The sequence below is a fragment of the Hipposideros armiger genome, unplaced genomic scaffold (genome assembly GCF_001890085.2).
Source record: "Hipposideros armiger isolate ML-2016 unplaced genomic scaffold, ASM189008v1 scaffold_9, whole genome shotgun sequence".
Classification (NCBI taxonomy): Eukaryota; Metazoa; Chordata; class Mammalia; order Chiroptera; family Hipposideridae; genus Hipposideros; species Hipposideros armiger.
The window spans coordinates 4,002,781-4,018,398 of NW_017731359.1; the positions used below are offsets into that span (position 1 = coordinate 4,002,781).

General features: G+C 43.5%; 1 protein-coding gene and 1 pseudogene across 1 annotated transcript in view; one reads left to right on the forward strand and one right to left on the reverse strand.

The window, feature by feature from the left end:
- TANGO6 (transport and golgi organization 6 homolog) overlaps positions 1-15,618 on the reverse strand; it is a 175,971-nt gene that overhangs the window by 30,226 nt on the left and 130,127 nt on the right. Inside the window, exon 17 of the mRNA XM_019653763.1 lies at positions 7,876-7,989. Within this exon, the coding sequence (XP_019509308.1) occupies positions 7,876-7,989 (114 nt within the window). The remainder of the gene's footprint in view (positions 1-7,875; positions 7,990-15,618) is intronic.
- LOC109389318 (guanine nucleotide-binding protein G(I)/G(S)/G(O) subunit gamma-5 pseudogene) lies at positions 11,938-12,404 on the forward strand (annotated as a pseudogene).

Below are 15,618 nucleotides of genomic sequence, written 5' to 3' on the forward strand. Positions count from 1 at the left end.
TCATCATCATTGTTGTCTTCTATATTTACAGCCCTTTACAGTTTGTAGAGTGTTACACGTTATCCCATCTAATTCTCACCACATGTCGGTCAGGCGGGTAGCAATGATGAGAAAATGAGGTTCAGAGGGGTGAAGAGACTTGGACCAAGACCAGAAGTTGCACCAAGTCCACAGTCCAAAGAGTTATTCTACGCTCCTGCCCTACTTTCAAGGGTCAGAATCCACTTCTTTCAAGGTAAGCATGTCAGAAACATTGCTTCTGTTGCCTTCCTGAGGCTATGGGATGTGGTACAGGTGCTTAAAAAAAAAAAAAAAGGAAGAGAGTGACAGAGATGCTCCACACTAAAGAAGCTGCTCTCAAGATGCAGCAATAATGAACAAATGGAGAAGCATAAGCACAAAGGAGAGAGAACTATGGAATCTTAGGGGCCCGTTATGGGTTGAGTTGTATCCCCTGCTTCCCCCAAAAAGATATGCTGAGGTTCTAACTCCCAGTACCTCAGAATGTGACCTTATTGGGGAACAGGGTTGTAGTGATGTAACTAGTTAAGATAAGGTCATATTGGATTAGGGAGGGCCCATATCCAACATGTCTGGTGTCCTTATAAGAAGAAAGCCCCGTAAAGACATTGATACACAAGGAAAATGCATGTGACGACAAAGGCAGAGACTGAAGTTACGCAGCTACAAGCCAGTGAACACCAAAGATAGCTGGCAAACCACTGGAAGCTTCCATTACGGGAAGAATTTCCCTACAGCTTTCAGAGGGAACATGGTCCTGTCAACACCTTGATTTTGGACTTCTATCCTCTAGAACTATGAGACAGTACATTTTTGTTGTTTTGAGCCACACGGTCTGTAGCACTTGGTTATGTCAGCCCTAGGAAACTATTACAGGGCTTAAGAGGATTTTTTTCTTCTAAGGTGGAAATGAAGCAACAGCAAGTAGGACGTCTAAGTAAAGAAGGAAGTGTTTGGGGGGCAGAGACAATTCATAAACTTCCAATATATGTTGAAGTCTCTTTGTGCCTCTGACACTGTAAACAATGTCCAACAAATGCTGAATTCTTATTAAATTCCTTTCATGAATAATAGCAATGCCGTAAACATCCAAGCCCTGGCCAGCAGCAGAAGAGGATCAATCAACAAGTTGCCTTGGTCAAATGGCCGTATGCTCCCGGGAAAGGAAGATACTCTTTAATTTCAGTCTTGGAAGGGCTCTCCCAAGCACATTTTTTTCAAAGTTTACAGAGGAATAATTATTACCTGGATCCCCTTCATTTTTATATAAATGTTCTTTTCATTTGCCTCTCACATGGAGCCTTCGATCTGTTAAAAAGGAGCAGTGTCTGTGAAACTAGCTCTGGGAAGGAAACTGGACCTGTTTACTGTACCCATGGCACAAAAAAACTCATCAAATGTTGTCAAAATAACTTTCGGGATAAGACAAAACCAATAAAAGGAAGTTTCCATTCAGTCTGTCCATTTACTTATAACCTGCCATGTGTGCCGTGTCAGAGATTAAGTATCATGTCCTCCTCAGGTCCTAGTTCCCAGTTTGGACAGACAGGTCCAAGGTGAACCTAGGATACACACACTAAATCTTTTGAATGGACCATGTGTAACTGCTGTAATTAAAAAAGCATAATGTCATAGCAAACCATTTCATTTTTTTAAGCCAGGATTTGCCTTTTCTCTCACAAAGCAGTAGGAAAGTAACCTCCAACTGCACAAATGTTAGTGAAACCACTATTCCTAATGTTATTAGGAAGAGTCTTTTGTCATGTGAGTCCAACACTGGACTCAAAAGAAGGAGTTAAAAATCATTCCTGGGCCGGCCGAGTGGCGCGATGGTTAAGAACTCGCTTGGGATGCCAGAGGGCCCCGGTTCGGATCCCACATATGAGGGCCAGTGACACTGCCCTCTACAGCTAAGATGCTGAACAACAGCTCAACCTGGAGCTGGGCTGCCTTGAGTCGCCGGCGATGGCATAGGCTGCAGCCCCTGCGGCAGTGGGTTGCCATGGGCTACCGTGTGTGGCCAGCAGCCAGCGTGAGCGGCCAGCAGCCGCAGTGAGCGGCCGTCCAGAAGCCGGCGACTGATCTGCCTCGCCAGAGAAGAGCGCAATGATGGTGCCAACTTGGGCCAGTGAAGCAACATCCTCCACAACTAGATTGAAGAACAAAACGACAGCAACTTGTCTGTTCCCCTTCCCCCAACTCCCCAGCACTGTTCCCATCCCCCCAATTCCCCAATAAAAATCTTTAAAAAAAAAACAAAACAAAACAAAAAATCATTCCTAGGTGAAGGCCTTGGTTTGGTTCAGAACTGGACTCAGCCATCAGTTAATAATTAATACCAAACTCTTCCCCTTGAAGATGCTTCCAGGTTTTGCTTATTTTTGAAGATATGACCTGGTGTCAAGGCTTGTTTATCATCTTGAAAAAATTAATTCTAAAGCCTATGACTTATCTCCCACTAGACAGAGTAGAGAATAGATTATTCTTTTGTCATCTAAAATTAGGGATTAGAAGGACGAAAAGCTAAACTCTGGGAATTACCTTTTGATATTAAAAAGCAAGGGGAAAAGTTTCAACATATAATGCTGCCATAGGTGGGCCGGCCAAGTGGCGCAATGGTTAAGAACTGGCTTGGGATGCCAGAGGGCCCCGGTTCGGATCCCACATATGAGGGCCAGTGACACTGCCCTCTACAGCTAAGATGCTGAACAACAGCTCAACCTGGAGCTGGGCTGCCTTGAGTCGCCGGCGATGGCATAGGCTGCAGCCCCTGCGGCAGTGGGTTCCCATGGGTTACCGTGTGTAGCCAGCAGCCAGCGTGAGCGGCCAGCAGCTGCAGTGAGCGGCCGTCCAGAAGCCGGCGACTGATCTGCCTCGCCAAAGAAGAGCGCAATGATGGTGCCAACTTGGGCCAGTGAAGCAATATCCTCCACAACTAGACTGAAGAACAAAAAACGACAGCAACTTGTCTGTTCCCCTTCCCCCAATTCCCCAGCACTGTTCCCATCCCAATTCCCCAATAAAAAACAAACAAAAAACTATTTCTATTTACCAAAAAAAAAATGCTGCCATAGGTAATCACAATAAGCCCATGTGCCAAGTTCTCCAATACTTCACGGTTCTTCTGAGATGCCAACTTTCTGTAAACTATGTAGAGGACTGCAGTAGTAGTCATCTAGATCAGGGGTCGGCAAACTGCAGCTCGCGAGCCACATGTGGCTCTTTGGGTACGTTCTGTCTCAAAAGTTTGTCGACCCCTGGAAGAGCCAATCCCATCCCTCACAACAATTTAAAAATTATTCGAGAGCCATAAATATATTTTTACATAATAACCATTATGTGAATAATATCCTTTAAAAATTTTATAAATGAAACTATGATACTTTTATTTTCATTTTCAATTTTACTTCAGAGCCACATATAGATACCCAAACAGCTGCATGTGGCTCGCGAGCCGCAGTTTGCCGACCCCTGATCTAGGTCCAGAACTACAGTCAATACTAAATCACTCATTCTTTTTTTAAAGATCAACTTTTATTTCCAATTATATATATAGTAGTCCCCCATTATTGGTGGTTTCGCTTTCTGCAGTTTCAGTTACCCGCAATCGACCATGGTCAGAAAGTATTAAATGGAAAATTCCAGAAATAAATAATTCATAAGTTTTAAATTGCACACCATTCTGAGTAGCATGATGAACTCTGTCATCCCGCTCCATCCCATCCTGGAAGTGAATCATCCCTTTGTCCAGCGTGTTCATGCTTAGATGCTACCTGCCCACTTAGTGGCTATCCAGGTTATCAGCTAGACTGTCCTGATATCACAGTGCTTGTGTCCAAGTCACTCTTATTTTACTTAATAATGGCCCCAAAGCACAAAAGTAGTGATGCTGGCAATTAGGATACGTCAAAGAGAAGCTGTAAAGTGCTTCCTATAAGGGAAAAAGTGAGTACAGTACAATAAGCTATTCTGAGAGAGACAGAGAGACCATATTTACAAAACTTTTATTAAGGTATATTGTTATAATTGTTCTACTTTATTTTTTAGTTATTGTTGTTAATCTCTTACTGTGCCTAATTTATAAATTAAACTTTATTGGGCGGGCCGAGTGGCTCAGTTGGTTAAGAGCTCACTCAAGAGTTTGAGCTCTGAGCAACAGCGGTTCGATGCCCGGCCCTAGCTGAGTTGCCGCTGAGCTGCCAACAGGTGGCAGGATGGCTCAGCTAAAAATAAATAAATAAATAAAAATGAAACTTTATCATGGGTATGTATGTATAGGAAAAAACATAGTGCATATAGGGTTCAGTACTATCTTCACTTTCGGGCCTCCAGTGGGGGTCTTGGACCGTGTCCCTCAAGGACAAGGAAGGAATACTATACAACCATTTTCATTATTCACAGTAGTTATGTTTCATGAAGTCACCAAGAACACTAAATTAGTGGATACTGACCATTGCTCCTAGGGGAAACAGGGGTTTAGGTTTCTGAGAGCCTCTGGTCACTCCAAACCACCCACTTTTTCTCTCTGTTCTTCACATTAGATAATTTCTATTGCTCTATCTTCAAATTCTTTTATTCTTTCCTTGGTCATCTCCATCCTACTTTTAATTCCATTCAGTGATTTTTAAAAAAAATCCAAGATATTGTAGTTTTCAGTTCTAGAACTTCTATTTAGCTCTTTTTTACTCTTTTTTTAGCTCTTTATTTCTTTGCTGAGATTTCCTATCTTTTTATTAATTGCAGGCATATTTTTCTTTTACTTCATTGAGGATAATTACAATAGCTGATCTAAAATCCTTGCCTGATAATTCCAACATCAGGATCATTTTGGAGTTGGTCTCAGTTGATTTTCTTTTCTATTGAGAATATATGTTCCCTTTTGCTGGTTTTTCATACATTGAGTTATTTTGGATCATATCCTGGACATTATGAATGTTAAATTATGGAGACTCTGGATTCTGTTGTCTTCCAGTTGTTCCTTCCTTCCTTCCTTCCTTCCTTCCTTCCTTCCTTCCTTCCTTCCCTCCCTCCCTCCTTTCTCTCTCTTTTAAAGCAGGCAATTATCTTGCTTGGTTCAAGGGTCAGCCAGAGATGTAGGCAGACAGAGTCTGGGAATCCTCTCTCTGGATCTTTCTGGGATTCACCCTCTCTCTCTCCTGCAGCTGTAGCTTCCCCAGATTCAATCTTCTGGTCTCACAGTGCAGAAAGATGATGACTTCGCCACCAAGGCCCCTTATGTACTGCATTCTTCGCCAAATAGACTTGTCCCTAAGCTAAAAGCCAGGAAAATGGGCACCTCCTTTGTACTGCGCCTCTCCTCTAAGCATGGACTCCCCATAAGAACCTGCCAGCTGTGACCACACTCCAGTGCATCCAGGTGGCTGCTTACTATGTTACAGAGTTTTTAGTGGTTATCTGAAGGAGGGCCAGTCTGCTCGGCTACTGCTCAGCCATTACTGTCCTAATTATTCATTATTGTCTTTGGGATGAATTTATGAATATGGATGCTCTAAACATCTGCAATACTCAAAATAAACAAATCACCTTGCAAAGACTTAATGTGGAAAGAGCTGGATAGTTAGGCACAATTTTCTCATTCTGTTGCTCAGCTCATCTTCTCCACGTAGAGGAGGGCTGTTCTTAACTCTGAGGCCAAGAGAAGATACAGGTCTAAACATAGCTCCTCTCCTGGGTATGCCAGGACCTTTTGGCAAGGGTATGTTAGAATGGGCTTCAAGTGGGGTCTTTCTGGCTCCTCCTAGGCTTCAGGCTATACTGGGGATGAGTTAAGAAACAGATGGTCATAAGGCCAAAACAAGGCTAAGCAGAGAAAATAAGTTTTTCAATAAGAAAGGGAATGCAGTATTTCCCTCTAACATGAATATCATGCTGACTGCACAAAATTCTGGCTACTTTCAAATGGGAGGGAGGTAAAAGCTACCTCATGATTTGGGGGTGGTGATGTCTTCCCTCTCTGATCCCAATCTATCACCTGATCTTCTGAACCTCTGCTTCTTACTGGACTCGCTGCCTCCTTTTTAAGCTGCCAGAACCACAGAGGTCCTTGGCTGACACATCTATGAGTAACAGAGAATTCATTGAAACCCAGGATTATCTTTTGGCACTCTACAGCTTGAGAGATAGTGATTAGAAGGAAAAAAAACACACCAAACTTCATTAACAAAGTGGCATTTTCATTTCAGCTGTTCCTGGGGGCAAAACAGAGCAGAAATCCAAGATTGAAAGCTTTGTGGTTATCTCCGCTTTTCATTACAGTGCCCCTGTTTATAATCACACCCACGATTACAAGATTTAACACACCTGGTCTCAAGGATGCCCTAGGAAGAGGCATCACACGTTCATCCCATCCCATTTCCTTTTTATTCACTGAGTAAGCACAATTGATAAATTTCAGTGAGTGCAGACTAGAGTTGGTTTAGAGAATAGGAGAGAGGTTTTTCATTCACATGGCTTTTTGAAAGTGACGAAAATCTTCCATGGCCACAAATTATTTTAGTACTGGTGAGACTAGCAGTGTTGCTTTCATTGACTACATGTGGTTATGGGAAATCTGGATAGAATTTCTATTTCTTCTCTCACTTTACTAACCAGACATTTTGTTTGTTCTCTCTCTCTCTCTCTCTCTCATCTTCCTCTCTCCCCCTCCCTCCTCTCTCTCTCTCACTCAGAGTGCTGCACTTACATTTTTTGTAGATTTAGTTTCATAGTGTTGTAACTCATATTTTAAATACAGCTTTATTTTGAAATAATTTTAGATTTACAGATAAGTTGCAAAGACAACATAGAAAATTCCTGCATACCCCTCACCCAGTTTCCCCTATTATATATTTGTTAAGAGTTTTGTAGCTCTTGACAGTGGATGAAAAACACTCACCCTTTCTGAACTCCCTCTTGTATAGCATATTCTCAACAAGAACAGTGTGTACACCATAGCAATTTATTTAATTACCTGAATTACTGAGTTATGATCTGCACATCCCCCACTCCCATCAAGGTCCTAGATAATAACCAGGGGATAAATGAGTCCATGCTTGTACAAAGATGGTATAAGGAACTTGATATGGCAAATTCTAGCACGAATAAAGCCTGTGTGTCTGACAAAACAATTACTCTTCTAATGGCTTCACTGACACTTATTAAATACTGATACGCCAGCCGCAGAGGAGCACTGTGGATGCCAGGCAGTGAATTATTAATGCAAACCCTCTATAAAGTCAACTGGGAACGAGTGTCCATTAAGATCAAGAAGAAAATTAATTTAGAGGTCACTCATTCTTAGCTCACATATGGATATGAATACTTTCTTCCTGTATTGGCCATCCATTGGGGGAAAATCCAGCTAAACCCACTTAGAAGAGGAAGAAAGTTTAACTTATGCAGCAACTAAAATCTTACGGATTGAACTTCTCGTTAGAAAGGAAACATTTTAAATGAGGCCCTTTAATAATTCAATATGAACTGTTATGAATCAGAGTAGACAAGTCACCAAAGCTCAGGCTACAGAGGCAGGCTTAGTGTGTTCTAGTGGGCTCACCTTGGAACCCGTCCCTCTGAGAAGAACACCAGGACTCAGAGTTCCAATCTATAAATTTAGGCTCTGGTTTTTCTGCAGCAGTTAGTGTGTGGTTTGCCTACTATCTTACAGAGGAAACAGAGACGCTTACTAAGATGCAAACAATTCAATTTTCCGGCTACAAAATTCCTACTTATCGATCCATCATCGTGAGTCCACCCAGGGAAAAGGTTTCAGGCCTGCCCTGGTGAAAGGAAGACTGATACACAGACAAAAACCTCAGAGGCAGGGAAGTTGCAAGTGGTAAGAGATTGACTTACCTCTGTAGCTTTCTGGCTGAGCCCCCGAAGCAGCAGCACAATCACATGGATGGCAGCTCTGCGCACTTGAACTTCATGGTCTGTTTTAGCCACAGCAATCAGGCACGTTGTTACCTAGGAGAGTGAGGAAGAAGTCAATAAAAATCAGGATTGCACAATTACATAAAGCCTTTCAACTGTGTGCCACTTTCTATATGTTCATCAAGAACAATCTGGCTTAGAGGGGGGTGAACAGTTTCCTCATTCTCAATAAAGAGGGAGAGGTCTAGTGGTAGAGATCTTGATTTAGTCTGGCTTTTCTGGTAAAGGACAAAATCTGGTTTGGAATTCAGGAGGAAGATGAGGGAGTGAGAGGAGATACATGGATACAGTCATGTGCCTTTAACAACAGAAATGTGTTCTGAGAAATGCATCATAAGGCAATTTCGTCATCGTGTGCACATCATAAAATGTACTTCCACAAAACTAGACAGTGTAGCCTACTCCACACCTGGGCTACGTGGTGTATCACCATCTTCTATTTGGTTCATTGTTGTTTTTTGTTTGTTTGTTTGTTTTTTAAGATTTTATTGGGAAATTAGGGAAGGGGAACAGCATTGGGGAATCGGGGAAGCAGAACAGACAAGTTGCTGTCCTTTTGTTGTTCAGTCTAGTTGTGGAGGACGTCGCTTCACTGGTCCATGTTTGTATTATCATTGCGCTCTTCCTGGGTGAGGTAGATCGGTCACCGGCTCACAGAGGCTCTTGGCAGCTCACGCTGGCCGGTGGCCACTCACGTTGGCCACCAGCCACTCACAGTAGCTTATGGCAGCCCACTGCAGCTTCACTGCAGCCTACACCATCGCCAGCAACTCAAGGAAGCCCAGCTCCAGGTTGAGCTGTTGTTCACCATCTTAGATGTAGAGGGCGCAGCATCACTGGCCCTAATATGGGATCCGAACTGCAGCCCTGCTGCTCAGAGCTGGTGTCCCAAGCCAGCTCTTAACCAATGCGCCACTCGGCCGGCCCTATTTGGTTCATTGTTGACTAAAACATCGTTTATGCAGCCCTTAACTGTATAATGAAGGTATGGTCAAATGCAAATATTTCCTCAAAAGAGGGGAGATCTGTTACTTGTCCGCCTTCGGGGACATCAAATCAAAGGAAGAAAAGATGGTCCAAAACACAGTGGCATGCAGGATGGGAGACTGTGGAGGTTTAGCTAAGCAGGCTTCAGAGTTCAAGGCCCAGCATGAATATGAATGTGCTACCAATGAAAGTTTCTGCTCAGAGACAGAGAAATACATAAATATTCAAACTGATCTTCTTCAGCATGTCCAGACTTCCCAGTCCCACAAATCCAGCTTATACCCCATGTGAGTCACCAGGGGGCATTTTCAGAGACTCCCTGCCTGGGCTTCTTCATTTGGGAATAGGTTTTCCAGTGCTCATTTACATCGAAAGATGGCTCTATAACATAAAAGACTGGAAATGACTTGCAAAACATGGTACCAGATATATAGCTAATTATTATATGTCATAAAACGAGTTTCAATACCCTGTACCAGCTACACTGCTGTCCCCACCTGGCTCCCGGTAGGCACAAAAATATTCTAAAACCTCCATGAAGAGAGACACCACTAAAAACAGCAGCAACAAAACTTTCTGAGGCATTCGTGCAAGATTTAAAAGAAAAAACAAAAATTTTGAAAGTGTAACCAATAGCAGCAATATCAGAAGGTAAGTCTAGATTATTCAATTGGTCTCTTATATACTATGTTATCTGATTTGCTATAGGAGTGTTTTTCTTGGCCAACCGTGGAGGGATTTCTAACCACAATAATAAAATTGCCAGATTGTGTGTTTGGAAACACATATAAATACATACTATGCTTAAAGAATGGTTTTTAAAAAGGTTTAAAAAAATACAGGCACAAATGAGGACATAGGCTTGTGCAGAAATTTTAACTATGCAGGTTGTATTTTTCACAGCTTTCAAACAGTTGGGCATAGTTCAAAGTGTCTAATTAATCAGTGATGGCAGAGAGATGAGAAGAAGTAGCTTGTTCTTAAACGTAATTACATCTGTGATATACTGGCATTTAATCAAGCTGTACATCAATTCAATAAATTTGCAGCTAACAAGTAAAGGGAAATCTCAGAAAAGCTCAACTCTTTGGGGACTGTTTTTCAATAAGACCCAGCAAGCTGCTTCTGCTTTTGACCTGGGACACACTGACCCAAGGCCATCAGCAGCTTCCATGCCTCTGGCATTAACAGGGGAAGTAATTCCTTGGGCGACCTCCAAACAGGCAACAATATAATAGCTACCTCCACTTCCAGGCTTAGTATTTACAAGGTAAGAGCTGGAATCAGAGAAACAAGTTAGAGCTAGGTCTGAGTCCTCCTTGACACATGAAAGTTTAGCTTACTCAGTCTGATAACTGAAGTGTGAAAGTCAGCACAGGGCCATGTAATGTGCAGAGGCTCCCACGCCTTTTTGCCTGCTTCCCTCTGGGTTTAGTTTGGGGCCCCTGTTTCCACATTTGGCAGACCAGGGCTTCCTGGCCTAGAACCCTGCTGGCATCCAGCTTTGCCACCTCTGTTCTCCTTCACCATGCTAAGCGGACCATGCTTCTGCCTCAGCTCTTAGGGTAAGACCTGCTCTAACTTTCAGACATTTATTCCATAATAGGGCAAGGCAGAGGCATCCTGGCTGGAAAAGGGCTTCCCCTGCAAGGCTCGTTCTTGAATCCCTGTGCGGCCTGGAAGGTGTGACTAGAGAAGGGCTGGTTATTACAAGTCTTGCTGAGATCAGCTGGAATGGTTTCCTGCTTGCTACAGGCTGTGAGTGATTTCTGCACCAGACGATACCAAGACCATCTGCCATCACCCATCCAGGACGATCAGGAAGGGTCCTATGAACAGAGAAATGTTCATGAACCTTCCTCAATACTTCTACCACAAAAACCAAGTCCTGTGACATGTATAATGGTTGGTTATACAAACTCTTTTAAAAGCATCAGAATTTTAATAGGATCTTACAGATATCTAGAGGTAAGAATAGCCTTCTTTTCAGGTCAAGCTCCCACAACCAACTTGTAATGTTGATACTCTTCTGCAAGTCGGTGGGATAGACCCTTCGTCAAAAACTCAAAGTAGGGAGGATGCATGGCCACTCTCACCTGTCCAGTCGGAACAAGTCACTCCCATGGCTAGTCTCTCTCACCTCCAGCTCCAAGGACATACTCAAATCGTCTTCCACCCCCTAAAAGCCTTGGCAAATCGACCGATAAATGATGTAAGATATTTACTAATTTATGAATTGGTATAATATTTCTATTCTGTTTTTAAGTCCTCCCAGAGGGCAGAAACCCATTCTATGTGATCTTCATGTGGCCTGCCCTAAGGGTCAATGTAGTTACTTTAATAAACCATCCTATGTAAGGCTTTTTCTTCAGTGGCTACATTATGTAAATCATATCCACTTCTGAAAGCCACACAGAGAGAAAGATGATGATTGCTTTGGAAACACTAAAGGCCACTTTAAGCAATTTAACACTAGATAGGAGCCAACAGAAGTAAGGAAAAACATCACTCCTCAAACAGCTGGCACACACCAAGTATAATCAGAACTATGTAAATAAAGATAACACAAATGGCAAGATTACAAAAAAAACAAACACAAAAACAAGAAAACTCTTGGAAAATTCCAGAAGAGAGGTACCAGAATTGAGATATGTATCACGAATGCATGATTTCAATTTTCCAACGTAAGCTAACTTGTCTGAAACTAGACCACCTGGCCTTCTAGTTTGTAAACTAAGAAACCTTAGCAACAAAGGCACGTGGCCTCTACTTCATACATGCTCAGCTTGCTCATTTCACCTGCCATGAAAGAGAACCATGGTGGCTACCTTAGCCTCCTCGAGGACATCCACCTAAGTCCTCATCTCGCGGTCTATGCACCCCCAAACTGCACACGTCCTGTCACATAGAAAACTTCACTGATTGTGGAAAACTGGTAATTCAGATCAGTCACTGGGATCAGAGGTGATAGTTTTGCATCAGATCTCCAAGTTCAGGTTTGTGAGCACCATGTTAAAAGTGGACTTGTCGGCCTTGATGCCCCGCTGTCTGGCCCCGCGGATTCACGACCCACCGACCCACAACCGACTAATCGGCCAGGCTCTCTCATGTGCCATGTCTGGTTCCTCTAGCGTCACCGCTATGAAGAAAGTGGTTCAACAGCTCCGGCTAGAAGCCGGGCTCAACCGCGTGAAGGTTTCCCAGGCAGCTGCAGATTTGAAACAATTCTGTCTGCAGAATGCTCTACATGACCCCCTGCTGACTGGAGTATCTTCAAGTACAAATCCCTTCATATCCCAGAAAGTCTGCTCCTTTTTGTAGTGAAACTAAATCTTTGGAGGTTTCTAAACCGCTTTTCATGAACCAGTGAATATTCAAAGGAGAACTAAATCGGATGCCTGTACAAAAAGCGTATCTCTATAACATGTGCCATACTATATACAAACTTCTGCTTTTGTCAGTCCTTAACATCTATCTCTCTGAATTTTCATGAATTTCTATTTCATAAGGGAAATTATTTTATATACACTGGTAGCAGTATACAATAAAATACTTAGTATTAAAAAAAAAAGTGGGCTTGTCACGTGGGGCATATCTTATTTGCTGCACTGAGGATGAGCCTCTTATTGTGGCTCACTTAAATCAAACTTACCTCTCAGAAAGAGCGATAAAGATGAAAGAGCTTATCAAGATTTGGTTTCAAGCAACACAGCTCTTGAGAAGGAGAAATTGGGGAAAATAATAATGCTCTCCAAACAGGTTAAATCTTGACATCAACAGAGAGGAAAAACCTGAATTCTCAGTACAGAGAATGTAGAAGAGCTGATCCTATCCCTTATGTTCCTTCCCTGCCAGCCAGCCCTGTCACAGCACAGATCTGGACCACCCAACAGGTAGGTCAGCGCTCTGCAGATGCCCGAGGGCTGTAGCTATGATCCCCAGATCAGATCATGTGAGAAGAGCCCATGGAGGCTAGTTTGTCCCAGTTTACATCAAAACAGATTACGCTTCTCCCCTTTCTCTGCCCAGCTAACTCGATCAATGGAACTTCCTTGCTGCCCTGACAAGTTAACTGAAGGTCCCAGCTCCATGTTCCCGCAGCACCTTGGGCTGGTTCTGTGACATCACTCTAGTCCATTGTCTACTTATTCCTTGGTGTTTCACACTCCACTGAGATTTCCGTGGAGGTAGCGATTGGGTCCTTTATCTGTGTCCTCTAACATACATGGCACATGACAAATGCTCAGGAAGGAGAATCCCTTCAGTTTGCAGCCAAAGGCAAGTTTGCCCGAAGTTAAAGTTCCTTCTCCACCAGTACACACTGGGACTAAGCATTTCTGACACTACAAAGGACTTCCAGCTCTTTCATGGGACACTGAAAGAACTGTCACAGAATAGAATACAATCATCTTTTAAAACAAATTAGATCATTTCATTCTTCTGCTTTGGCTTCCCATCCCACTCTCAGTAGAAGGCAAAGTCCTTTCAAGGCCCCACTGGGTCTGCCACCATCTCTGCTCCTTCCCTTCCCTTCTTCACTCAAGCGTAGCTCTTTCCTTAGCAAGTCAAGTGTGCACCTGCCTCAGGGCCTCTGTGCTTGCTGCTCCCTCTGCCTGGAACGCTCTCTCCACAAGCACCTGGCTGGGTCAATCCTTACTTCTTCCTTCAGATCTTTGCTCAAATGTCACTCAGCAGTGGAGCTTTTCCTGTTCATCCAAGTTCGCATACAATAACAAGTTCCCTTCTTGCCCCTTACCTTCCTAGATTTATCTCCTTAGCACTTGCTCCATCTGACCACAGTATATATTTGTTTATATGCTTGCTTGTTTGTTACCTAACTCTCCTCTCTAGAAGGTCAGCTCCATGAGAACAGGAACTTTGCTGCGTTTAGAGCTGGATCCCCACCACCCAGCACAGGGTTTGGTTGTAGACCCATAAATGGCACACAGTAAGTGTTCACTAAATATTTGCTGAATGAATAACAAATGAATGAAGAACTACTTAAGAGCCATGCCAAATATCCCACTTTTTTCTATGTGAATGCACAAGAGCAGTCTGACTATAGGAGGACTGGATGGCTGAAATACTACGACTGTCAGGTGTCCAATCATGTTCAAACTTGTAGTCCACCGAAGGCAGCTGGTCTGGCACTGATGACATGGCAAAGTGTGGGATGCTATATAAGAAGGAACATCTAAAAAGAAGAGACGGAAATTATGTGGGATGGAAGCACCTGGTTTTTCAAATCACAGGGAACAGATTGCCTTCTTAAGTTTCACTGCCAAAGGAAGTGCTATTAAGACTGGGAGCTACATGACCCTTCCTGTCAGTAGCTTTTCTCATACAGCAAGTCTCGTCCTTCTCCAGGCCACAACAATAATTTTATAAATGAGCTGAAAACTTTTACTGAGAGGCAATATAGAGGAGTGTTTAGGAGCATGGATTCAGGGACCGACTACCTGCATTCAAGCCCCAGCCTTTCCACTTCCTATCGGCATGACTTTGGCAACTCAATTTCTCTGTGCCTCAATTTCTTCTGTGAGGATTGGATCAGCTGACATATGTAAGGCACTCAGAAGATCACTAAGTGCTTGTTATTATTATTATTTTAAAAATATAGGGCCGGCTGAGTGGCTCAGCTGGTTAAGAGCTCGCCTGGGAGAGCCAGCTCTGAGCAGCAGGGCTGCGGTTCGGATCCCACATTGAGGGCTAGTGACGCTCGCCCTCTACAGCTAAGATGAACAACAGCTCGACCTGGGAACTGGGCTGCCGTGAGTTGCGGGTGACAGCGTAGGCTGCAGCGGGGCTGCAGTGGGCTGCCGTGGGCTACTTGAGTGGCTGGCAGCCAGTGTGAGCAGCCGGCAGCCGGTGTGAGTGGCCAACCAATGTCCAGCGACCGATTGCCTCACCCAGGAAGAGCACAATGATCATACCAACATGGGCCAGTGAAGTGACATCCTCCACAACTAGACTGAAGAACAAAAACAGCAATTTGTCTACCTGTCTGTTCCCCTTCCCGGATTCCCCAATGCTGTTCCCCTCCCCCCAATTCCCCAATAAAATCTTAAAAAAAAAAATATGTAGGAACAAGTCTTCTCAAATAAGCCTTACCCTCCTCTCCCTTTAGTATTAATGAACAAACCCTTACTGAGTCCCCACTATATGCCAAGCACTGTGACAGGCGCCAGGGGGTGCAAAGGTGAATAAAGATTGGTTCTGTCCTTGTTGCACTCGCAATTTATTAATGATCATAAACAGTACTGGGATTGATGTTACAGAGTCCAGGTGTCTAGAAGTGGGGCAGGGTCACTGGACAAGGGGTTCTTCCTGGGAGCAGCAGCTCCTCACATTGATTTTAAAGTTGAAATAAAAGGAGGGCTCTCTCTTTATGTTAGCACCTGTGGGAAGCAAACAGCCTATTACCTATTCATACTGCATTTCTGAAGGCTTAATAAGCAATGCTCATTCCTGCTGTGAGCCAGGAAGCTGTAATGCTAACAAGGCCCTTTACATGTGTCCCCTGCCGCCTCTTTTGCCTCAGCTCTGACACCAACAAACTTCCGGCCCCTACCCTTTCACTCCAGCCTTTGGATCTTCCTATAGTTCTTCCAACCTGCCAGGCTCTCCCACACGGCTGTACTGCTTTTCTTTTTTTCTTTTCTTTCTTTTCTCTCT